We start from the raw sequence: 26,339 nt of genomic DNA, 5'->3' as shown, positions 1-26,339 counted from the left end.
AATTTTCAAGCTGCATTATTGGCTTAAAGATTATCATTGCGACAGATTGCAAACTGCTGGTTTCCATACTCGACGAAAAGGAATTCGCTAGAATGCCACCACGGATCCAGAGATTCCGGTTGAGGCTCATGAGATTCACCTACTGAACAGTATACGTACAGGGCAAGCAGCAAATGACAGCAGATGCATTGTCTCGAGTGATGGTCAGCCATCCTGCTCAACAGGATGTTAACTTTATTAACAAAATTGAGTCATATTCGCAGGTCGCTGATTCATAATGGTCGGCAGGTTCAAATAGACTCCAACAAACTCGTCAGAGGCAGGAGGAAGAATGCATCTATGTCTGCCAAAATTGCGAGCAAGGTTGACCACAACAGAATACCAAGGATAAGAGGATAAAAATCTTCTTCGAACACAGAAGACACTTTACCATAGTAGATGATTTATTGATATATGTGGAGAGATTGGTGATTCCAGAGTCACTCTGTAGCTATCTTGGAGAAAATACACTAGGGTCATATGGGCATAACTAAGTGTAGAGCATGGGCTCAGGTGGCTGTGTGGTGTCCAAGAATCTCAAAGGGTATCGAAGAACTAACTTTGAATTGAGACGTATGTGCAGTTTACAGCCAGGATCAGAGAGAACCTTTAATTTCGACCCAATTCCCAACTAGACTGTGGAACGGTTGGCGATGGATCGATTTCTTCTTGGATGAGAGATCCTTTCTAATTATAGTCGATTACTTCTCGAGATGGATTGAGGTTAAATGGATGTACATAACAACTGAAGCAGCCACTAGAGTTTTACAAGAAATTTTTGCAACATGTGGTTTACCTGATGAGAGAGTTTCTGATAATCGAACACAATTTGCTAACGATTACTTCACGCATTTTGCGGAAAAACTTAGAAGAACTTGTTAGATGAACAGATCTAAGTATCAACAATCTAATCAAGAAGCTGAGTGAACAGTCAGGATCATTAAGGCTATGTGGAAGAAAAATCAAGATTTCCAATTAGCACTTCTGACCTACTGAACTACTCTATTATTATGCGGATTAGTGCTATCAGAACTCTTAATGGAAAGAAAACTTTGAACGCAACTTCTGATTCTAGCCAAGAAATTACTTCCAGGGTTACAAAGCAAGGATTACCGTAGAGTACAGGATGAAGAACAATTGTTTCGAAAGAAGCAAACCCATAACAGGAAATACCATACCAGAAACCCACCAAAGTGGTCAGAAGGGCAAAAGGTATGGGTACGAGATCAAAAAAAGAGGAGTAATTCTCCAAAAAGAGGAAAATCAACAACAATCTTATGTACTAAGAACTCAAGAAGGTACTATACGGAGTAATAGAAGGAATCTTATTCCTTTACAGCAAAGACGTCAGTTGGTCATGCAGTTAGACGAATCAGATGTTGAACCAGAAATTCAGAAAGCACTGAATAGAAAAAACCTCAACGAAGACCATCCAAGTCAAGACTCAAGAGATCAGAGAAAGACTACCAATCTTTCACATCTGACAGCAGAAAGATCAGGGACAGTTGTGAAGCCTTCCGACAGATTGAATCTATGAAGTCAGAGACTTGAGGGGAGATGGGGTGGTATGTGAATAAAAAAGTGAATGCATGTAAATATGTATTTGGATAAAGACTTGTGGGGAGAAGTAGTATAAGGGTCTGAAAGGCTTAATCATAGAGTGTAAAGAATACTGCCCACCATGATGATGTAAGAGATCATGTGGGAGGGACTCGAATATGTACAGCGTGGCTTTTGAAGGAGCCACATAGGCTAGTGTAGAGTGTATATAGTTATGAAATAAAGATTGTTTAAATACTACAGTTTAAGAACCTTTGAGTGGCTGGACTCAGTATGGTGGCAGCATACAAAACCAAACGTATAACAATTGCTGTTGGTTAACTGTCCCATTGAAAGGCATAGAAGAGATCAGTATGTACATACTTTGCTACTGTACTGCAGAAGGGCGGGAGGTGTTGATTGAATGCATATAATCTGCCTATTCAATATTGTAGTTTAGGCCTGCTAAATTCACTGTCCCTTTTTATTAATCCCTGAAAGAATTACATTTGCACTATTCAAATAGAAACATTTACAAAAATGGCTGTTAGGAAAAATGAGTGGCCCATCTAGCCTGTTTCATATAGTTATGACACTATATTCAATGACAATTTACATTGCGCTTTTAAAATCATTAAACATTTTGATGCTTCACAGGAGCATTATCAAACAATTTTTGTCACCAAGCCACGTAAGGAGTTGTCAGGAAAGGTGACCAAAAGCATTGTCAAAAAGGTATATTTTAAGAAGCATCTTAAAGGAGATGAAGTTCAGGGAGGGAATTCTGAAGCTTAGGGCCAAGGCAGTTGAAAGCTGAAAGTTGAAAATCGAGCGGTTGTTGGATTAGGGGCCAATGTATGTCAGCAAGCAAGGGGTGATGGGTGAATGGGACTTGGTGCAAGTTAGGATATGGACAGCAGAATTTCACCATGATACAAACACTCCGTACCCACCTGGAGCCATGTAATCTCCTGGGAGAGACGAAAAACCATAACAAAAACCCAAAATAAAAACAAGAAATGCTGGAAATACTCAGGTCTGGCAGCATCTGTGGAGAGAGAAGCAGAGTTAACGTTTCAGGTCAGTGACCATCAGAACTGGCAAATGTTAGAAATGTAATAGGTTTTAAGCAAATAAAGTGGGGTTTGGGCAAGAGATAACAAAAGGCAAGGTGTTGATAGCTCAGAGGGTCACAGAGAATAACTGACCAGCAGGTCATGGAGCAAAGGGAAACAGTATGTTAATGGTGCGGTGAAACACAAAGCGTTAGCGCAGTGAGGGTGTTTCCTCAAATAAGAGTTAAATACGACATTCTTCTATTCAATTTGGGTTCTACTTTGGTCTTTTACCATAAAGTCTCTGCATGAAACTGATTTAAACCCCCAAGAAAATGAGAAAGATCCAGTTATTTCAGAGCAGTACAGTTTTTGCCATTTTCCTCATTGTTATGTGAAGTGGAACTTGAATTTGTACTTCGAGCTTTATAGAAAGCAGAACTACCCAGTGTGTGCAATGAGTATGATCTGACAGATGTGACTGAGGTGAAATTATTTAGCGTCTGAGGAGTATGATCATGTGTAAAATGTTAAAATACCCAGCATGAAGGGGAAACATCCTTTGCACATCCACCCTGTCAAGACCCCTCAGAATCTTATGTTTCAATTAAGGCACCTCTTACTCTTCTAAATTCCTGCGGATACAAGCCTAGCCTGTTCAATCTTTCCTCCTAAGATTGCCCGCCTATTCCAGGTATTAGTCCAGTAAACCTTCTCTGTACTGCCTCCAACGCATTTACATCCTTCCTTAAATAGGGAGACGAATACTGTACACAGTACTCCAGATGTGGTCTCATGAATGCCCTGTACAGCTGAAGCATAACCTCCCTACTTGTGTATTCAATTCCCCTTGCGATAAATGATAACATTCTATTAGCTATCCTAATTACGTGCTGTACCTGCATTCTAACCTTTTGTGATTCATGCACTAGGACACCCAGATCCCTCTGCATCTCAGAGATCTGCAATCTCTCACCATTTAGATAATATGCTGCTTTATTCTTCCTGCCAAAGTGGACAATTTCACACTTTCCCACATTATACTGCATCTTACCCTGTTAAGCTCCTTGACATCCATGGAGGTCTAGATTTGGCCATCCCACCCTTTCTCTTTGTGTGCTTACTCTGACCCCCTTGAATCTCCCCTTTGAATGCCTCCCACTGCTCTGACACTGATTTTCCTTCAAGTAGCTGTTTCCAGTCCACATTTGCTAAATCACTTGGTAAAATTGGACTTGCCTCAATTGAGAACTCTTAACTCCTGTTCTGTATTTTCCCTTTTGCATAATTATGTTAAAACTAACTGAATTATGATCACTGTCACCAAAATGCTGTCCCACTGCCACTCCTTCCACCTGCTCAGCTTCATTTCCTAAAACTAAGTCCAAAACTGCGCCCTGTTGGACTTGCTACGTACTGCACAAAAACATTCTCCTGAATGCACCTCAAGAATTTTGCTTCCTCAGTTCCTTTCAGATTAAAACTATCCCAGTTAATATTGGGGTAGTTAAAATCCCCTCCCATTACTGCTCTGTTGTTTATGCACTTCTCAGAGATTTGCCTACATATTTGCTCTTCTGTCTCCCTCTGACTGTTTGGGAGTTGAGAGTGTGACTGCCCCTTTTTTGTTCCTTAGCTCAATCCATATGGCCTCATTTGATCTTTCTGTTACGGCCAGGTGAGGCGGGGGTCTCAGGCTATCCTTTCGCCCCTGCTCTGGTTTGACCGCAACAGGGTTTTGCCTTTTTGAACACAGTTATTGAACTTACCACCTCAGTGAGTGCTTGCTCCTGCTCCTCTAATACTAAAGCACCAATCACACAAGTTTTCTTGAGTTTAAACAAGAAAGATGTATTTCTATTACTCTTAACACTCTAAACTGGCTAAAATTACTAAAAATACGCTGCGTATTCATGCACCCGTTCATATGACAGTCACACACACACAAATAGATTACAGAGGGAAAACCGAGTTGGGTGGTTGGAGTAGAGTCTGGAATAAACATAATTTAAATGCTGTATATCAGTCCCAGAGTTCTCCGTTGAAATTGTAGTCCTGAAACCCTTGCTGGATGCATGGTTGCGGGCATGCTTCTCAGGATCTGGAAGGCAGAAGAAGGGGTTCGATCCTTGTCCCCCAGTTGGTGGTGGTGGTGGTCTGTAGGCTGGAGGCTTTACCAGTTGCAGCCGGGGCTTCTCTGGATCTTTGCTGGAGATAGAGAGAGCGAGAGTTGCTTGGTTAATTGCTTCTCAGTTACTGTTCTCTGCTTTCTGAGTGACAAAGCTTAGTCTCTCCAGAGCTGCACAAGCAGTCACTTGACGTTCCCAAATCTCTTTGTGTTTTTAATGAGGTTCTTGTGGTAGCTTCTCTTATATTCAAGGCTTTACCCCTCAAGCTGTCCAGTCACACTTGGTGGGACGGGGTTGGTTCTTTCAAAGTCAGTGGGTGTCGATGGCTCCCGACGACCGTGTTGATAAAGCCATTTTACGTAATTTAATCAGAGAGCACCCCATTGTTCTGGCTAGGTCGAATCAGTCATGTCTCCAGTCTAATCCTTTGGTGTTTCAAATGTAAATTTCAGTGGCCATCTTGGCTGCCAGTTACTCTTTTTTTAAAAAAAAAAGGTCATTTGTGAGAATTTCCAGTAAAAGTGTCAGGCAAGGTTCCAACCGATTAAATTAATATTTCCTGTTTGGCATGCAGGGTTTTCATGACATTTCTAACATATCATCCCTTCTCACAGCTGTAATTGTTTCTTTGACCAAGATTGCCACCCCACTCCTTTTTTATCGTCCTCTCTATCCTGTCTGAAAAACTTGTAACCAGGAACATTCAGCTGCCATTCCTGTCTCTCCTTAAGCTATTTTTCTGTGATAGCTATGATATCGTACTGTCTATTTGTGCCCTCATCTTGTCTGCTTTATTTGTTATACTCCTTGCATTGAAGTAGATCCCCTTGAGCACTGCCAAATTTATTTTTAAATTTTCTATCCTCTGCCTTCCAGGCTCATCGACTAATTTTGTGCCTTCGATTTTCATAGCAGTTGAATTCCAGACCCCCACCACCCTCTGGCTGAAATGAGTTTTCAACTCCTGTCTAATCCTTCCACAATTACTCTAAATCTATGCCGCCAATTATTGATCTCTCTGCTAATGGAAATAGGTCCTTCTTATCCATTCTATCTAGACCCCTCATAATTTTGTACATCTCGATTAAATCTCCCCTCAGCCTCCTGTTCCACAGAAATATATAAGCATGATCACACTTTGCTTGTTGCATGCTGACATTTTATTATAAACTTCTTAAATATGTTTATACTGACGAATATTTATATTTTAAATCCTCATTTTTGCTGACATTTCTTGCTCCTTCCAGTTTTGCTTGCTTTATCAGTCCAAAATTCCCTTATTTGTCCTCATCTGGCCAATGTAACAAAGTTGTCCCTATTTAATGTGCAAATCTTCTTAATCTATTGTGTTGTCTTTCATGAAGACTCTAAATCTTTATATGATGCGTTTATCCCCATCCTCGATAGTTAGTTGCATTTCTAGTATTTTGGGATTCCAATATTTAGAAGCTCACCACTGCCACAACAGACTTGAGCATCTTGTACACGTTAATGTAGATTTACATTTTGCCTCTTGGTAGATTTTTTTTTGTTGAAAAAAGCTCTCTGCTCAGGCTAAAACAGTAACTATGCATTTGTTTCTATTTAATAATTTTCAAAGCTAGATACAACATGAAATATGGCCTTTTTATATAAAGCAAGGAGTGACTCTTTTCAACTATTTAGTTTGACTTTGGAGAGCCTGGATTAAAGAGAGGCAGAGGGGAATTATTAGATCACGTGCTATTTCTAAATCTTTCACAAAGATTTATTTATGCTGCTGTGCTGTACGTTGACATTTTTCTGAAGAGTAGGTGTCATTAAATCTGGGTTCTGATGATAAACTGCAGAACTGTTGATGCCCTTCACACATGTACACAGGTGAACAGAAACATGCACTTTACAGGTTTGCACGTGTAAGTGGAAACTAGAAGATGGTTAAATGGCAAAGGTAATATTAGCAAGAGACAATAGGCAAAATTAGAAAAATGAAACAGGTAACAGACACATACGAGACACACAGGACGTGCGAGTAGCTGAAGAGGTAGGGAATGAGGCAGATAAAAATGGAAGCATGAAAACTAGCTAAGTGAAGCATGCTCCAGTAGTGTGACGACCTCCATGCCACATGGTTTCCACAGAGGATCCCCACCCCAAGTACCAACCAACTTCCATCCTTCCCCCACTGGAGATACTGACATACTCGTTACACATCTCTAAGCACTTCCTGTCAGATTAGATTTTGTGAGGAATAGTTAAGTTTGAAGTTATTGACGTCAATACGGATGCTGCAGAGTACCTAACAAAGATATGGTGATGTTTCTTGAGCTTGTGCTGAGTGTTATTAGAACAGTGTGTAAAAATAAAATCGAAGACAGGGAGGTCACAATGGGATGGGAATTTCAAACAGCAAGTGACAGGGAACTCAGGGTCATGCTTAGTCAGTGTGGCGGTGTTTGGCAAAGTGGACACCTAATTTGCTTTTGGTCTCTCCAGTGTAGAACAGACTGCACTGTGAGTAGCGAATGTAGTGATACCAAGTTAACTCCCTGCTCTCTTCATTTATTTGCATTTTGTTGATATCTGCTGCATAAAGTTATTTTCATTAATTCCTTTTTTATTTTGCATTTTTTTGCAGGTTCTTCCTTTAGAGAATAAAATGAAGCAAAGAAAACATTTTCCACAAGCACTAAACATTGGTATGGGCATCGTCATTGCTTTGTATGTTTCACTGGCAACCCTTGGGTACCTGCACTTTGGCGATAGTGTTCAGGGCAGTATCACTTTAAACCTTCCGCAAAATATATGGTAAGATATTTTTTGTTATACATTTTATTAGGAAAATGCTTTTCAAATCTCAACTTTTCTGTGTTTTGTTAGTTACTGTCTGGTCACTAGATGGACGTGCTTAGGAACATAACTCTAGAGAGCAGACTGTGTCGGTCATTGATGTCATTGAGGGGTGGGATGAGGGAATAGAGTATTCCAGACTCAGAAGAATAGAAGGCGTAAGCTGGGATGTACAGATAGTACAAGACCATGCAAAGATTTGTAAATGAAAAGAAAGATTTTGGAAATCATGCATGGGGGATAGGGAGCCATTGGAGGTCAGTGAGGGTAGTGGTGAAAGATGAGCAAAATCTTACACCCAACATGTGGACACCATTGGTAATATTCATTTGTGGATGGTGGCACTTGGAAGAATGCCAAGTACAGTGTTGAAATTCAATCTGGAATGGATAAAAGTGTGGATGAGGGTTTTAGTGGAAGTGGAGATAAGTTACCTCAGTTGAGTTCCTGGGTCGCCTGACTCCTTCATACGTTAAAATATACAAAAGTCTAGAACACTACAGAAGTGTATTCTTTTTTTTTAGAATTAGAACATTACCGCGCAGTACAGGCCCTTCGGCCCTCGATGTTGCGCCGACCTGTGAAACCACCTGACCTACACTATTCCATTTTCATCCATATGTCTATCCAATGACCACTTAAATGCCCTTAAAATTGGCGAGTCTACTACTGTTGCAGGCAGGGCGTTCCACGCCCCTACTACTCTCTGAGTAAAGAAACTACCTCTAACATCTATCCTATATCTATCACCCCTCAACTTAAAGCTATTTCCCCTCATGTTTGCCATCACCATCCGAGGAAAAAGACTCTCACTATCCACCCTATCTAACCCTCTGATTATCTTATATGTCTCTATTAAGTCACCTCTCCTCCTCCTTCTCTCCAACGAAAACAACCTCAAGTCCCTCAGCCTTTCCTCGTAAGACCTTCCCTCCATACCAGGCAACATCCTAGTAAATCTCCTCTGCACCCTTTCCATAGCTTCCACATCCTTCCTATAATGCGGTGACCAGAACTGCACGCAATACTCCAGGTGCGGTCTCACCAGAGTTTTGTACAGCTGCAGCATGACCTCGTGGCTCCGAAACTCGATCCCCCTACTAATAAAAGCTAACACACCATATGCCTTCTTAACAGCCCTATTAACCTGGGTAGCAACCTTCAGGGATTTATGCACCTGGACACCAAGATCTCTCTGTTCATCTACACTAGCAAGAATCTTCCCATTAGCCCAGTACTCTGCATTCCTGTTACTCCTTCCAAAGTGAATCACCTCGCACTTTTCCGCATTAAACTCCATTTGCCATCTCTCAGCCCAGCTCTGCAGCCTATCTATGTCCCTCTGTACCCTACAACATCCTTCGGCACTATCCACAACTCCACCGACCTTAGTGTCATCCGCAAATTTACTAACCCACCCTTCTACACCCTCTTCCAGGTCATTTATAAAAATGACAAACAGCAGTGGCCCCAAAACAGATCCTTGCGGTACACCACTAGTAACTAAACTCCAGGATGAACATTTGCCATCAACCACTACCCTCTGTCTTCTTTCAGCTAGCCAATTCCTGATCCAAAGCTCTAAATCACCTTCAACCCTATACTTCCGTATTTTCTGCAATAGCCTACCATGGGGAACCTTATCAAACGCCTTACTGAGATCCATATACACCACATCCACTGCTTTACCCTCATCCACCTGTTTGGTCACCTTCTCGAAAAACTCAATAAGGTTTGTGAGGCACGACCTACCCGTCACAAAACCGTGCTGACTATCGCTAATGAGCTTATTCTTTTCAAGATGATTATAAATCCTGTCTCATAACCTTTTCCAACATTTTACCCACAACCGAAGTAAGGCTCACAGGTCTATAATTACCAGGGCTGTCTCTACTCCCCTTCTTGAACAAGGGGACAACATTTGCTATCCTCCAGTCTTCCGGCACTATTCCTGTCGACAATGACGACATAAAGATCAAGGACAAAGGCTCTGCAATCTCCTCCCTAGCTCCCCAGAGAATCCTAGGATAAATCCCATCTGGCCCAGGGGACTTATCTATTTTCACACTTTCCAAAATTGATAACACCTCCTCCTTGTGAACCTCAGTCCCATCTAGCCTAGTAGCCTGAATCTCAGTATTCTCCTCGACAACATTTTCTTTCTCTACTGTAAATACTGACGCAAAATATTCATTTAACACTTCCCCTATCTCCTCTGATTCCACACACAACTTCCCACTACTATCCTTGATTGGCCCTAATCTAACTCTAGTCATTCTTTTATTCCTGATATCCCTATAGAAAGCCTTAGGGTTTTCCCTGATCCTATCCGCCAATGACTTCTCGTGTCCTCTCCTTGCTCTTCTTATCTCTCCCTTTAGATCCTTCCTGGCTAGCTTGTAACTCTCAAGCGCCCTAACTGAGCCTTCACGTCTCATCCTAACATAAGCCTTCTTCTTCCTCTTGACAAGCGCTTCAACCTCTTTAGTAAACCACGGCTCCCTCGCTCGACAACTTCCTCCCTGCCTCACGGGTACATACTTATCAAGGACACGCAGCAGCTGCTCCTTGAATAAGCTCCACATTTCGATTGTTCCCATCCCCTGCAGTTTCCTTTCCCATCCTACGCATCCTAAATCTTGCCTAATCGCATCATAATTTCGTTTCCCCCAGCTATAATTTTTGCCCTGCGGTATATACCTGTCCCTGCCCATCGCTAAGGTAAACCTAACCGAATTGTGATCACTATCACCAAAGTGCTCACCTACATCTAAATCTAACACCTGGCCGGGTTCATTACCCAGTACCAAATCCAATGTGGCATCGCCCCTGGTTGGCCTGTCTACATACTGTGTCAGAAAACCCTGCTGCACACACTGGACAAAAACTGACCCATCTATAGTATTTCCAGTCAATATTTGGAAAGTTAAAGTCCCTTGGATCCAGAGCAAAGAGACAAAATTGCAGGATAAAATTTAATAAAAAGACCAAACATGGTCTTTCTTTTCCCATGTTAGACCTGCTATATCAATAAGGGAAAGAACCAAGGACTTCAAATAGCTTTCATTCTAAAGCACAAAGGATGCCATAGACAAACATCCCAGTCACTCTAAGATAGGGAGGAATTACATTAAGGTGGCCAATCATTGGCTGTCAATCCTTAATCCTAGGCTGAGCCCAGCAGACAGGGTGTCAGTTTGCACTTTATAGGTACTACCCTTGTGAAAATTTCTGATCTCCTGCAGGTACACAGTTGAATGCTCACTCCTGGTGACCATTTCAGGCCAATTTTTGTGTCTCCATTTCTGGGCCAGATAATTCAGTATAGACTAAAGATTAATCTGAAAGCTTCCTGGTCTATATAGCTCCAGCTACACATGCAGGTCGTGCACAAGCCCCTTTTAATGACCACGCATGTGCTCACACGCTACAAAAAGAATTTATAGGAAATGTTGGTGGGGGGTGGTGGTCACGGGGTAGCAATTTTTGTTTTAACTGATTGCATGGGGTGATACTCTATGACTATATCAGCTGTGCCTCTGGCATATTTAGGGTTCGTAGGATCGCTGTAGATGATGTTTTGGACTTGTATATTTCATAAATATGAAATTGCACATTAAAATGCATGGGGATTCTTGTCAGTGGTTTCAGCTTAGCAGTTTTTCCTGAACGTTGAATTGAGAATTGCAGCACACACACTCACACACATCATTTATTACTGCATGTATATATTTGATCTCTCATAATATTGCTCATTGATGGGGGTGGGGGAGGGGGTGGAAGAATCATTTCTGCTTTCTGCTTGTCTTTAATTCTTTCTCTCTTCCTTGTGATTTTTTTTTTTGTCTTCTCCCCAATTTCTGGCTCTTGTATATTACCTCTTATAATCTCTAAAATCAGACTTGTGATTACTTTGGTAGGTCTCACCACTACTGTCTCTGTAAACCTTCTATGTATGTACTCTTTCACTCTCCTGCTCCTTCACTCACGTACAATGTCTTGCATTTTTGCAGTCAGTTAGTTTCAAAACTATGTTGTTTACAATTGCATCAGCTCAGGACCATACAGCATTTTATAAGAACATAAGAAATAGGAGCAAGAGTAGACCATATTGCCCCTCGAGCCTGCTCCGCCATTCAGTACGATTATGGCTGATCTTCTGCCTCATTCCATTTTCCTGCCTGCTCCCCATATCCCTTGACTGGAGAACTGCTAATGTGGTCCCACTATTTAAGAAAGGTTGTAGAGATAAGCCAGGGAACTATAGACCAGTGAGTCTCACGTCAGTGGTAGGGAAACTATTGGAGAAAATTCTGAAGGAGAGAATCGATCTCCACTTGGACAGGCAAAATTTGATTAGGAATAGCCAGCATGGCTTTGTCAGAGGGAGGTCATGCCTAACAAATTTGATTGAATTTTTTGAGCATGTGACCAGGTGTGTAGATGAGGGTAGTGCAGTTGATGTCGTTTACATGGATTTCAGCAAAGCCTTTGACAAGGTCCCACATGGGAGACTTATCAAGAAAGCAAATGCACATGGGATACAGGGTAACTTGATAAGGTGGATTCAAAATTGGCTTAGCTGTAGGAGACAGAGAGTGATGACAGACGGCTGTTTTAGTGACTGGAAGCCAGTATCCAGTGGCGTACCACAGGGATCTGTGCTGGGTCCCCTATTGTTTGTCATTTATATAAACAACAGATGACTATGTGGGGGGTAGGATCAGTAAGTTCACGGATGACACAAAGATTGGCCGAGTGGTTAACAGTGAGGTTGAGTGTCTTAGGTTACAGGAAGATATAGATGGGATGGTCAAATGGGCAGAAAAGTGGCAGATGGAATTTAACCCTGAAAAGTGTGAGGTGATACACTTTGGAAGGAGTAATGTGACACGGAAGTATTCAATGAATGGTCTGACACTGGGAAGTTCCAAGGAACAAAGGGACCTTAGTGTGTTTGTTCATCGATCTCTGAAGGCAGAAGGGCAGGTTAATAGGGTGATGAAAAAGGCATATGGGACACTTGCCTTTATCTTTCGAGGCATAGATTACAAAAGCAGGGAGGTTATGTTGGAGTTGTATAGAACTTTGGTAAGGCCACAGCTGGAGTACTGTGTGCAATTCTGATCGCCACATTATAGGAAGGATGTGATTGCATTGGAGGGGATGCAGAGGCAATTCTCCAGGATGGTGCCTGGGATGGAACATTTAAGCTATGAAGAGAGGTTGGATAGGCTTGGGTTGTTTTCGCTGGAGCAGAGAAGACTGAGGGGTGACCTGATCGAGGTGTACAAGATTATGAGGGGCATGGACAGGGTGGATAGGGAGCAGCTGTTCCTCTTAGTTGAAGGGTCAGTTATGAGGGGACACAAGTTTAAGGGGGATTTGAGGAAGAACTTTTTTACCCAGAGGGTGGTGACAGTCTGGAATGCACTGCCTGGGAGGGTGGTAGAGGTAGGTTGCCTCACATCCTTTAAAAAGTACCTGGATGAGCACTTGGTACATAATAACATTCAAGGCTATGGGCCAAGTACTGGCAAATGGGATTAGGTAGACAGGTCAGGTATCTTTAATGCATCGGTGCAGACTCGATGGGCCGAAGGGCCTCTTCTGCACTGTATTATTCTGTGATTCTATGAGTCTGTGATTCCCTGAGAGTCGAAAATTTGTCTGTCTATCTCAGCTTTAAATATGTAGCATCCACAATCCTCTGGGATAGAGGCTTTATGCATGTGAAACTACAGGCTGCACTGACCAGTTGGTTGAGGATATCTGACAGACAGGGGCCTTCCTTTGATGGGCATGATATTTCTAGGCCCAGGCACTGTGTTGATGTGTCGCCGGTAGACTGCTCTCCACCTAAATAAAGATGGCGATTCCAGTTCAGGTTGAGGGCTGGTATAGTTAAGTGGTGTGGCAAGGAATGAGAGAGGAGCTGGGGAATCTGTGACATAGGATGGGCAGAAAATGCAAAGTAGGGTGGCTCTGGTTGCTAAATGTATTGAATTAGAAGTGAGAGTGTGGCTGAGGAGGAGGTTGGCTTGAGTTGTGGTGCGATAGGATGACAGCCAGGCATAGCCAGTAGGGATGATGTGTCCAGTGTAGGGGTGAGAAGGGTAGGATTAGGAAATTAAAAATAAGATTTTTTCTTGCATTTCTGTATCGAGATATGCAGCTGAAGACAGTTGATGGAAACATGATTGTTTGGCACGTCCCTTCATGTAGAACTGTTACATGGGGTATCTACTGATTTCAAGAGTATAGCTGCATTAGTATATCAAGATTTTCCTAATTTCTGGATTAAGGGCAGCCGTTGTAACAGATGCAAGCCTTTTCAGAAGTCCTTGACAGCTTATAATTGATGTTTAAGGTTTACAAGATTGCCTATATTGTCTTCTCTTTAGATTGTCCCAAATAAGTCGGTGCAAATTGCATTAATAATTATCCAAGCCAAATCAGCCATAATACGACTACAGTATAGCACTGAATGAAGTATAATTGAATCCTTATCAGAGTAATCAAAGATAAAATTGGACCGAGATGGCTAACTGCTTAAATGATTATCTATTGTCACATAATTAATATCATCACAAGATTACTCATTCAGGATCACAAAGTATACTAAATAATCCTCGGCAGAACAGTAATTTAAGTGTATCACATAGTAACATAGAAAATAGGGGCAGGAGTAGGCCATTCGGCCCTTCGAGCCTGCTCCGCCATTCATTATGATCATGGCTGATCATCCAACTCGGTAACCTGTTCCCGTTTTCGCCCCATATCCTTTGATCCCTTTCGCCCATATCTAACTCCTTCTTGAAAACATACAATGTTTTGGCCTCAACTGCTTTCTGTGGTAGCGAATTCCACATGATCACCACTGTTTGGGTAAAATAATTTCTCCTCATCTCAGTCCTGAAAGTTTTACCCTGTATCCTTAGACTGTGACCCCTGGTTCTGGACTCCCCCACCATCAGGAACATCCTTCCTGCATCTACCCTGTCAAGTCCTGTTAGAATTTTATAGGTGTCAATGAGATCCCCCCTCACTCTTCTGAACTCCAGTGAATATAATCCAACCGACTCAATCTCTCCTCATACGTCAGTCCCACCATCCCAGGAATCAGTCTGGTAAACCTTCACTGCACTCCCTCTATAGAACATCCTTCCTCAGTTAAGGAGACCAAAACTCCACACAATATTCCAGGTGTGGCCTTACAAAGGCCCTGTATAATTGCAGCAAGACATCCCTGCTCCTGTTCTCGAATCCCCTCGCTATGAAGGCCAACATACCATTTGCCTTTTTTACCGCCTGTTGCACCTGCATGCTTACCTTCAGCGACTTGTGTACGAGAACACCCAGGTCTTGTTGCATATTCCCCTCTCTCAGTTTATAGCCGTTCAGATAATAATCTGCCTTCCTGTTTTTGCTACCAAAGTGGATAACCTCACATTTATCCACATTATACTGCATCTGCCATGCATTTGCCCAATCACTCAACTTGTCCAAATCACCCTGGAGCCTGTCTGTATCCTCCTCACAACTCACCCTCCCACCCAGTTTTGTGTCATCTGCAAATTTGGAGATATTACATTTAGTTCCCTCATCTAAATCATAAATGTATGTTGTGAATAGTTGGGGTCCTAGCATCGAGCCCTGCGATGCCCCACTAGTCACTGCCTGCCCTTCGGAAAAAGACCTGTTTATTCCTACTCTTTGTTTCCTGTCTGCCAACCAATTTTCTGTCCATCGCAATACACTACCCCCAATCCCATGCGCTTTAATTTTACACGCTAATCTCTTATGTGGGACTTTGTCGAAAGCCTTCTGAAAGTCCAAATAAACCACATCCACTGGCTGCCCCTCATCAACTCTACCAGTTGCATCCTCGAAGAATTACACTAGATTTGTCCAGCATGATTTCCCTTTCGTAAATCCATGCTGAACTCTGTCCATTCTCCCACTGTTTTCCAAGTGCTCTGCTATAAAATCTTTTGATAATGGACTCTAGAATTTTCCCCACTACTGACATCAGGCTGACTGGTCTATAATTCCCTGTTTTCTCTTTACCTCCCTTTTTAAATAATGGGGTTACATTAGCTGACTGTAGGATCTGTTCCAGAGTCTGTAGAATCTTGGAAGATGACCACCAATGCATCCACTATTTCTAGGGCCACTTCCTTAAGTGCTCTGGGATGTAGATTATCAGGCCCTGGGGATTTATCAGTTTTCAATCCCATCAATTTCCCCAACACCATTTATCTACTAATACTGATTTCCTTCAGTTCCTCCCTCTCACGAAGCCCTGTGTTCCCCAACATTTCTGGTATGATATTTGTGTCATCCTTTGTGAAGACAGAACCAAAGTATGCATTTAGTTGGTCAGCCATTTCTTTGTTCCCCATAATAAATTCCTTTGTTTCTGAGTGTAAGGGACCTACATTTGTCTTCACCAATCTTTTTCTCTTCACACACTTTTACAGTCAGTTTTTATGTTCCCTGCAAACTTGCTCTCGTACTCTATTTTCCCTTTCTTAATCAATCCCTTGATCCTTCTTTGCTGAATTCTAAACTACTCCCAATCCTCAGGTCTGTTGTTTTTTCTGGCACATTTGTATGCCTTTTCCTTGGATCTAATGCTATCTCTAATTTCCCTTGTAAGCCATGGTTTGGCTACCTTCCCTGTTTTACTTTTGCGCCAGGCAGGAATAAACAATTGTTGCAGTTCATCCATGCGCTCTTCGAATGTTTGCCATTGCCTATCCACTGTCATCCCTTTAAGTAACGTTTCCCAATCCATCATAGCCAACTTGCACATCAGACCTTCGTAGTTTCCTTTATTAAGATTCAGGACCCTAGTATCAGAATCAACTACGTCACTCTCCATCTTGATGAAGAATTCTATAATATTATGGTCGCTCATCACCAAGGAGTCTCGCACAACTAGATTATCAATTATTCCCCTCTCATTAAACAGTACCCAGTCTAGGATGGCCTGTTCTTTAGATGGTTCCTCAACGTATTGGTCCAGAAAACCATCCTGAATTCCGTCTCTACGGTATTGTGACTAATTTGATTTTCCCAATCTATATGCAGATTTAGGTCACCCATAATTGCAGATGTTCCTTTATCACGTGCATCTCTAATTTCCTGTTTAATGCTATTCCCAACATCACCACTACAGTTTGGGGGTCTATATACAACTCCCACTAACATTTTTTGCCTCTTCATGTTTCTCCGTTCTACCCATACAGATTCCATATCGTCAGAGCTAATATCCTTCCTCACTATTGCGTTAATTTCCTCTTTAACCAGCAATGCAACTTCACCGCCTTTTACAGTTTGTCTGTCCTTCCTAAATACTGAATACCCCTGGATGTTCATTTCCCATCCCTGGTCACCCTGCAGCTATGTCTTCGTGTTCCCGACTATATCATACCCATTTACAACTATTTACGCGATTAATTCATCCACTTTATTGTGAATGCTCCGTGTGTTAAGGCACAAAGTCTTAAGGCTTGTCTTTTTAACATTACTTGTCCCCTTCCCACTATTTTTCACTGTGGTCCTGCTTGATTCTGGCCCTTGATTTCTCTGCCTATCACTTTTCTTATTCCCCTTACTGTCTTTTGTTCTTGTCTCTCATCCCCCCTCCTCTGACTCCTTGCAAAGATTGCCATTTTAGTTTAAACCCTCCCCAACCACTCTCGCAAATACTCCCCCTAGGACATCAGTCCCAGTCCTGCCCAGGTGTAACCCGTCCGGTTTGTACTGGTCCCACCTTCCCCTGAACCGGTCCCAATGTCCCAGGAATCTAAAACCCTCCTCCTCTCACCATCTCTTCAGCCACGTATTCATCCAATATATCCTGCTATTTCTACTCTGACTAGCACGTGGCACTAGTAGTAATCCTGAGATCTTCTTTTCTTTTGGGCCTCCTTATCTCGAGAGACAATGGATACGCGCCTGGAGGTGGTCAGTGGTTTGTGAAGCAGCGCCTGGAGTGGCTATAAAGGCCAATTCTAGAGTGACAGGCTTTTCCACAGGTGCTGCAGAGAAATTTGTTTGTCGGGGCTGTTGCACAGTTGGCTCTCCCCTTGCGCCTCTGTCTTTTTTCCTGCCAACTACTAAGTCTCTTCGACTCGCCACATTTTAGCCCCGTCTTTATGGCTGCCCGCCAGCTCTGGCGAACGCTGGCAACTGACTCCCACGACTTGTGATCAATGTCACAGGATTTCATGTCGCGTTTGCAGACGTCTTTATAGCGGAGACATGGACGGCCGGTGGGTCTGATACCAGTGGCGAGCTCGCTGTACAATGTGTCTTTGGGGATCCTGCCATCTTCCATGCGGCTCACATGGCCAAGCCATCTCAAGCGCCGCTGACTCAGTAGTGTGTACAAGCTGGGGATGTTGGCCACCTCGAGGACTTCTGTGTTGGAGGTACGGTCCTGCCACCTGATGCCAAGTATTCTCCGGAGGCAGCGAAGATGGAATGAATTGAGACGTCGCTCTTGGCTGACATACGTTGTCCAGGCCTCGCTGCCATAGAGCAAGGTACTGAGGACACAGGCCTGATACACTCGGACTTTTGTGTTCCGTGTCAGTGCGCCATTTTCCCACACTCTCTTGGCCAGTCTGGACATAGCAGTGGAAGCCTTTCCCATGCGCTTGTTGATTTCTGCATCTAGAGACAGGTTACTGGTGATAGTTGAGCCTAGGTAGGTGAACTCTTGAACCACTTCCAGAGCGTGGTCGCCAATATTGATGGATGGAGGATTTCTGACATCCTGCCCCATGATGTTTGTTTTCTTGAGGCTGATGGTTAGGCCAAATTCATTGCAGGCAGCCGCAAACCTGTCGATGAGACTCTGCAGGCACTCTTCAGTGTGAGATGTTAAAGCAGCATCATCAGCAAAGAGGAGTTCCCTAATGAGGACTTTCCGTACTTTGGACTTCGCTCTTAGACGGGCAAGGTTGAACAACCTGCCCCCTGATCTTGTGTGGAGGAAAATTCCTTCTTCAGAAGACTTGAATGCATGTGAAAGCAGCAGGGAGAAGAAAATCCCAAAAAGTGTGGGTACGAGAACACAGCCCTGTTTCACGCCACTCAGGATATAGGAAAGGGCTCTGAGGAGGAGCCACCATGTTGAATTGTGCCTTTCATATTGTCATGGAATGAGGTGATGATACTTAGTAGCTTTGGTGGGCATCCAATCTTTTCTAGTAGTCTGAAGAGACCACGTCTGCTGACGAGGTCAAAGGCTTTGGTGAGATCAATGAAAGCAATGTAGAGGGGCATCTGTTGTTCACGGCATTTCACCTGTATCTGTAGTAATCCTGAGATTACCACCTTTGAAATCCTACTTTTCAACTTTCTTCCTAACTCGCTATATTCTGCTTTTAGGACCTCTTTTTTTTTTTACCCGTGTTGTTTGTACCAATGTGTACCATGACCATTGGCTGTTCACCCTCCCCCTTCAGAATGTCCTGTAACAGCTCTGAGACATCCTTGACCCTAGCACCAGTGGGGCAACATACCATCCTGGAGTCTCATTTGCGGTCACAGAAATGCCGATCTATTCCCCTTACAATTGAATCCTCTAACTATTGCATTCCCACACTTTTTACTCCTCCCTTGTGCAGCAGAGCCAACCATGGTGCAATGAATTGGGCTGTAGCTGCTTTCCCCTGAGAGGCCATTCCCCCCAACAGTATCCAAAGCAGTATATCTGTTTTGCAGGGGAATAGCCACAGGAGATTCCTGCACTGCCTGCCTAGTCCTCTTGCTCTGCCTGGTGGTCATCCATTCCCTACCTGCCTGTGGAGTCTGAGCCTGTGGTGTGACCACCTCTCTATACGTGCTATCCACGATACTCTCCGCCGCGCGGATGCTCCACAGTGTCCCCAGCCGCTGCTCCAGCTCTGAAACCTGGGCTTCCAGGAGCTGCAGCTGGAGACACTTCATGCACACATGCTGTTCCCGGGCACTGGAATTGTTCCTGGCTTCCCACATAGAGCACGAGGAGCACACCATGGCTTTGAGCTCTCCTGCCATGACTTAACCCTTTAAATTAACCTTTTGGAAGATGCATAATATCAATTACTCAAGAGCCCTTCTTCCCTGGTCCTCGTTACTACAGAACTCCCTGAAAAAAAAACTACTTAGTATATATGAAAATAAACTGTAGACCATGTCTAACATTATGGTATGGCCTAGCAAGATTAAGTTTACAAACTGTATTTAATGTATTTCTAAGTTTCCAATATTGAGGCTGTCTATCTGACTTGAGCATTAGGCATATGTCTTCTCTGTACTTTACTGCACTTCCCTCTCGGCTCCTGGTGGATAGATACTTCTGGGGTGTAGTCAATGCAGCAAAATGTGAAGTAATACAATTTTAAGGGAAAGGAAATATGCCTGATGATGGAGGAACTGCAATCTAGTGGTCCAGATAGATCTTTTAAAGTAGGAGTACAGACAAATGATATTGTTATAAAATATCTAAGATTCTGGGTTTTATTTATGGGGCATGAATATAAAAGGAAGGAAGCGGAGCAGAATTTGTACAATGGTTAGGTCACAGTTGGAGTATCATATGCAGTTCTGGGCATCTAGGGAGGATATTAGGGCCATGGAAGTGGTCGAATGAAGATTCACTAGAATGATGCTAGATTTGAAAAGTTGCAGTTCTGAAGGAAGGTAGGAAAAGCTGAACTGTTCACTGGAACAGGGAACGTTAAAGGGGAATCTCGTGGAAATTTTCAAAATTGCACAAGATTTTGCAAAGCTATTTGGTTTAAAAGAACTTTTTGGCAAGTGGGTAACTAGGTCATAGACTAGGTACAATCACTATAACAATAAAAAAGTGAAGTTCCGAGAAAGTATTTTCATAGGGTTATTAGAATGTAAAATGCTTTATTACAAGTGGTTGCTGAGGCAGAGACAATTGGACTAAATCCACACTCCCGAGGCCTGCAGGTCAAAGAAATGCCTACTTCTGAGCTGCAGCCCGACCTTTGGCCCATACACACTTTAAGGGGATATAGGAAAAGGGCAAGGAAATTGAATTAAAATAGCCTTCTGTTATTTCAAAGTTGAATTTTTTGTTTAAAAAAAATCAAGCTCTTCAATTCAAATGAAGCAATGTGAATTACACAGTCCTAGAGACATTATGCTTGGCTAATAAAACATCAAATGAAGGGATTTTGAACTGAGTAGTCTATAGATAGCTCCACTGTTATTATGGACTGAATGGCCTCCTGTGTTGTAATTTTTATGATCCTAGGATTCTGTACCAGTCACTTGTTATTTTAATAGATCAGATTTTTGACGGGCCTGTCAGCCTTGATACTTTGTTTAGGTAAGGGAACTGAGGCTGTATTTCAAAGTGAGGATGAGCACATCAGGATGGGAAATATCAGCTGAAGTTAAGGGTATATTATCCTAAACAACGTGACTCCTGACAACGCATCGACCTGCCAACGTCATCAGAGCGTTCCAAGCTGCACGCATGCGCAAACGGTCTCCTGCTCTCAGAGAGATGCTGCGCATGTGCAGCTTACCATCTCAGCCCTTGCCAGGACTAATTGGCACATGCGCGGGAAAACGGTCCCCGCCACTCACTCCCCCCAACTCAGCTACTCGCTTCCGCCCCACTGGCCGCTCTTCCCCCTCAGCAACACACTCCAGGCTTCGGCGGGGAGCAAGCGGCTGGAGAGCGGGGTGGGGGGATGGTGGTGGGGGGAACGGGGAACAGTGGAAGAGGCTGCATTTGTGCATGTGCTAGTACTGCACCACCTAGTGGTTGAGTTGTCAGCAAATGCAGCCTATCCTAAAAGAAGAGGATTTCTGGTGACCATTTCCAATGTGTACGTGGAAATTCAGCTTCATTTAAAATATGGTGAACACCATCACTATCTGGTAACAACCTAGGATTTCAGAAATCCAGCTCTCAAAACTACTTGACTTTTTGTGTGCATTAAGGCACATATGTATTATGTATCCCAAATACCTTGATGCAAGTTATATATACAGCTTAGTAATTTATATTACTATTTTTAATATGATCTCATTAGTGGTGCAATCTACGTTGGCAAATCTAGCTTCACATATTGGTCTAGGAATGTATTGGTTATCTGCAGAGTTCACAAGTTTGCAGAATGCTCTGTAATGGTACAGTATACAACAGGAATATCATGTGCAAGATGAACAATGACTTCCTGTGCCATAGAATGTAAATGAGCACAATGACAAGGGGGAAGAATCTATAATATTTTGTATCTGTTACATTTTGAAACTCAGCAAAAATTAATAAAATCTGCCTGTGAAATCAGAATGTAATGTGCCGATCAGTGGATTGCATGATTCCTACAGCAGTGAAACATTTGGAATTTGTTGGATGTGAAGCATTAAAAGTCACTTCATTCTTAGTGTAAGGAGGATTAACATGATTTTAGAGCAGACCGACTTATCCTGATAAAACTTTAGGTATTAACATAGAGTTGAGTGATTAGTCGTATAAAGGCTATGAATGATATGAAACTTACATTATTAGACAAAATATTTAAATACTGCTTCTGATGCAAATCTGAAAAATTTTACTCCTTTGTCATAGTTGATGCTGTATTAGAATATAAGATTTTAGGGTAATAAAAACAAAGTACTGCAGATCCTGGAAATTGAAATAAAAACAAGAAATGCTAGAAATACTCAGCAGGTCTGGCAGCATCTGTGGAGAGAAGCAGAGTTAATGTTTCAGGTCAGTGACCCTTCTTCAGAACTTCATTGTATAAGGTTTTAGGGTCTATTTACCAGTCAACCAATTAAGCAAAATGTGTAGCAGTTCTGAGCTAGAAACAGCTTCTTTTGCTTTAATGTCTTTAGTATGAATGTACCTTTGAGTAGAGGTGTGTGGTGATTTATTAAATGATGAATATAAACCATTGGGAGATAAATTTCAGCTTTGTGTGTTTGTTCTCTCATTCAGGTAAGATCATATGCTGGACAGTGGCAATACCTTTCATTGATGCAATATTGATGTTTAAATCCTAGACTGCAGTTATACAGCAAGTACTGGCCTGCAATTGGTACTTGTTTGTTCAAGATGAGAGTCAGAATGCAACTCGGTTCAGTTCCAGTCTTTCAGTGATAGGAAAGCCGATACTGAACATAGAAATGATATATATATGTTCGGGTTATGGCAGCATGCATGATCATTCATCAGCATATGCCAGTGCAAAATATGTTGGAAAATGTTTGAATTTGTAGAGGAAGTGATTGATTAGTCTTAGCAGCATTTGAACCTGACTAGCACATTTATGGTTTGTAACTCAGTCCTTTTATTGTGTTCGACCAAGTCTTTGACATGCGCCTTGTCCCTAAACATTTAACTTCCAGAGAAATAAATATTACCCTGTTTCCTCAGCGAAGATGGAACCTTCATTGATCCTCTCGATCCTGACTCTCTACAAATTGCTAGGGAAAGCTCTTGCATGACGAGTGTTGTTGTGAACAAGACCTCCAAAACTTCCAGATGGCCAATCTGTTCACTATTTATGTTATCTTTTTAGGTTGTTGTTAAGCATGCAACTAATCATCCAAGCCTGTATTATCCTACCTCCTTATTTCAAGGCTATTTTGTTTCTAATGTGGCACCAAAAAAAAGTTAACAGACATGAATCACACATCCTGCACTTTCAGCAGAAGCTAACAAGCACAGTCAGCTAATTTATATCCTGATACATTAAAAAAAATAGCATCCTGGGCAATGAACAAGTTTAACAAATTCATTATTTCCATCACAGTATTAATTTCACAAGCCATTTATCAGTAAAAAGCAAAACACCTCATTCATACGAGATAAAACCAAATCCTAATCCTACATGTATATACATGAATAGGGCATTTTACATTGGATCTTGGAGAAAAAGCTGAAATTCGTGTAAATTACTTGTTGCATCACCTGACATTCTACTATATATCGAACTTCAAGCTGGAGTTTAAAAAAAGGTCTGAAACCCCCAGCAAAAGTGGATTTCTCTCTTGCTGCTTCAATTCATTGTTAAAATAGATTGTAAATCTGACTTGGGAGTTGTACTGCCAATTTTATGACAATGAACATACGAACAGTAGTCATTTAGCCCCTTGAGCCTGTTCCACCATTCAGTGACTCATGGCTGATCTGCGAATTAATTCCATATCCCCGCCTTTTCTCCACAACCCTCAATACCTTGAATAACAATCAATCAATCTTAGATTTAAAATGAGCAATTAATCTAGCTGCAATTGCCATTTGCAGTAGTGAATTTCAAACTTCTACCGTCCTCTGTGTGTAGAAGTGTTTCCTGGTTTCACTCCAGCAAAACCTGGCTCTAATTGTTAGATTATGCCCTCTAGTCCTAGACTCTCCATCCAGGGGAAATAGTTTCTCTCTAGTTACCCTATCCGTTCTCCTTTAATATCTTGAAAACTTTGATCAAATTACACCTTATCCCCCTTCTAAACTCCAGGGAATGCAACCCTCGTTTATGTAGTCTCTCCTTGTAATTTAACTGTTGGGGTCCAGTTATCATTCTGGTAAATCTACACTGCGCTTTCTCCTAGGCCATTATAGCCTTCCTAAGATATGATGCCCAGAGCTGCTTACAGTACTCCAGGCATGGTGTAACCAGGGCTTTGTATAGCTGAAGCATGACTTCCAGCCCCCTATATTCCAGTTCTGTAGATTATAAAGGCCTATATTAGCATTTTTGATTATTTTCTGATCATGCTCATGACATTTAATCTTTATGTTCCAGGATTTAGAAGCTTCAGGCGGATTAGAGGGGGATGTAAAAGGGGTGGGGGAGTTGCATTACTGGTTAAGGAGAATATCACAGCTGTACTGCGGGAGGACACCTCGGAGGGGTCATGCAGTGAGGCAATACGGGTGAAGCTCAGGAATAGGAAGGGTGCAGTCACGATGTTGGGGGTTTTCCACAGGCCTCCCAACAGCCAGCAGGAGGTAGAGGAGCAGATATATAGACAGATTTTGGAAAGATGTAAAGGTAACAGGGTTGTAGTGGTGGGTGATTTTAACTTCCCCTATATTGACTGGGACTCACTTAGTGCCAGGGGCTTGGATGGGGCAGAATTTGTAAGGAGCATCCAGGAGGGCTTCTTGAAACAATATGTAGATAGTCCAACTAGGGATGGGGCCGTCCTGGACCTGGCATTGGGGAATGAGCCCGGCCAAGTGGTTGAAGTCTCGGAGGGGAGCATTTCGGCAACAGTGACCATAATTCTGTAAGTTTTAAGGTACTTGTGGATAAGGATAAGAGTAGTCCTCGGGTGAAGGTGCTAAATTGGGGGAAGGCTAATTATAACAATATTAGGCAGGAACTGAAGAATTTAGATTGGGGGCGGTTGTTTGAGGGTAAATCAGCATCTGACATGTGGGAGTCTTTCAAATGTCAGTTGATTAGAATCCAGGACTGGCATGTTCCTGTGAGGAAGAAGGATACGTTTGGCATGTTTCGGGAACCTTGGATAATGCGGGATATTATGAGTCTAGTCAAAAAGAAAAAGGAAGTATTCGTAAGGGCTGGAAGGCTGGGAACAGACGAATCCTTTGAGGAATATAAAGACAGTAGGAAGGAACTTAAGCAAGGAGTCAGGAGGGCTAAAAGGGGCCATGAAAAGTCATTGGCAAACAGGATTAAGGAAAATCCCAAGGCTTTTTATATGTATATAAAGAGCAAGAGTGTAACGAGGGAAAGGGTTGGCCCACTCAAGGATAGAGGAGGGAATGTATGTGTGGAGCCAGAGGAAATGGGCGAGGTACTAAATGAGTACTTTGCATCAGTATTCACCAAAGAGAAGGACTTGGTGGATGATGAGCCTAGGGAAGGGAGTGTAGATAGTCTCAGTCATGTCATTATCAAAAAGGAGGAAGTGTTGGGTGTCTTGCAAAGCATTAAGGTAGATAAGTCCCCAGGGCCTGATGGGATCTACCCCAGAATACTGAGGGAGGCAAGGGAAGAAATTGCTGGGGCCTTGACAGAAATCTTTGCATCCTCATTGGCTACAGGTAAGGTCCCAGAGGACTGGAGAATAGCCAATGTTGTTCCTTTGTTTAAGAAGGGTAGCAAGGATAATCCAGGAAATTATAGGCTGGTGAGCCTTACGTCAGTGGTAGGGAAACTATTAGTGAGGATTCTTTGGGATAGTATTTACTCCCATTTGGAAACAAATGAACTTATTAGCGAGAGGCAGCATGGTTTTGTGAAGGAGAGGTCGTGTCTCACTAATTTGATTGAGTTTTTTGAGGAAGTGACGAAGATGATTGATGAAGGAAGGGCAGTGGATGTTATTTATATGGACTTCAGTGAAGCCTTTGACAAGGTCTCTCATGGCAGACTGGTACAAAAGGTGAAGTCACACGGGATCAGAGGGGAGCTGGCAAGATGGATACAGAACTGGCTCTGTCATAGAAGACAGAGGGTAGCAGTGGAAGGGTGCTTTTCTGGATGGAGGGATGTGACTAATGGTGTTCCGCAGGGATCAGTGCTGGGACCTTTGCTGTTTGTAGTATATATAAATGATTTGGAGGAAAATGTAGCTGGTCTGATTAGTAAGTTTGCGGACGGCGCAAAGGTTGGAGTAGTTGCGGACAGTGATGAGGATTGTCAGAGGATACAGCAGGATATAGATCGGTTGGAGACTTGGGCGGAGAAATGGCAGATGGAGTTCAATCCGTACAAATGTG

General features: G+C 42.5%; 1 protein-coding gene across 4 annotated transcripts in view; it reads left to right on the top strand.

Annotated features, from left to right (window-relative positions):
- LOC137371420 (neutral amino acid uniporter 4-like) overlaps nucleotides 1–26,339 on the top strand; it is a 452,533-nt gene that overhangs the window by 103,393 nt on the left and 322,801 nt on the right. For all 4 annotated transcript variants that reach the window (XM_068033991.1, XM_068033990.1, XM_068033993.1 and 1 more), the window contains one exon: nucleotides 7,380–7,549. In XM_068033991.1, coding sequence (XP_067890092.1) covers nucleotides 7,380–7,549 — 170 coding nt within the window. The remainder of the gene's footprint in view (nucleotides 1–7,379; nucleotides 7,550–26,339) is intronic.

The sequence above is a fragment of the Heterodontus francisci genome, chromosome 6 (genome assembly GCF_036365525.1).
Source record: "Heterodontus francisci isolate sHetFra1 chromosome 6, sHetFra1.hap1, whole genome shotgun sequence".
In the NCBI taxonomy this organism is placed as follows: Eukaryota; Metazoa; Chordata; class Chondrichthyes; order Heterodontiformes; family Heterodontidae; genus Heterodontus; species Heterodontus francisci.
This window is presented reverse-complemented; position numbering and strand designations above follow the sequence as displayed.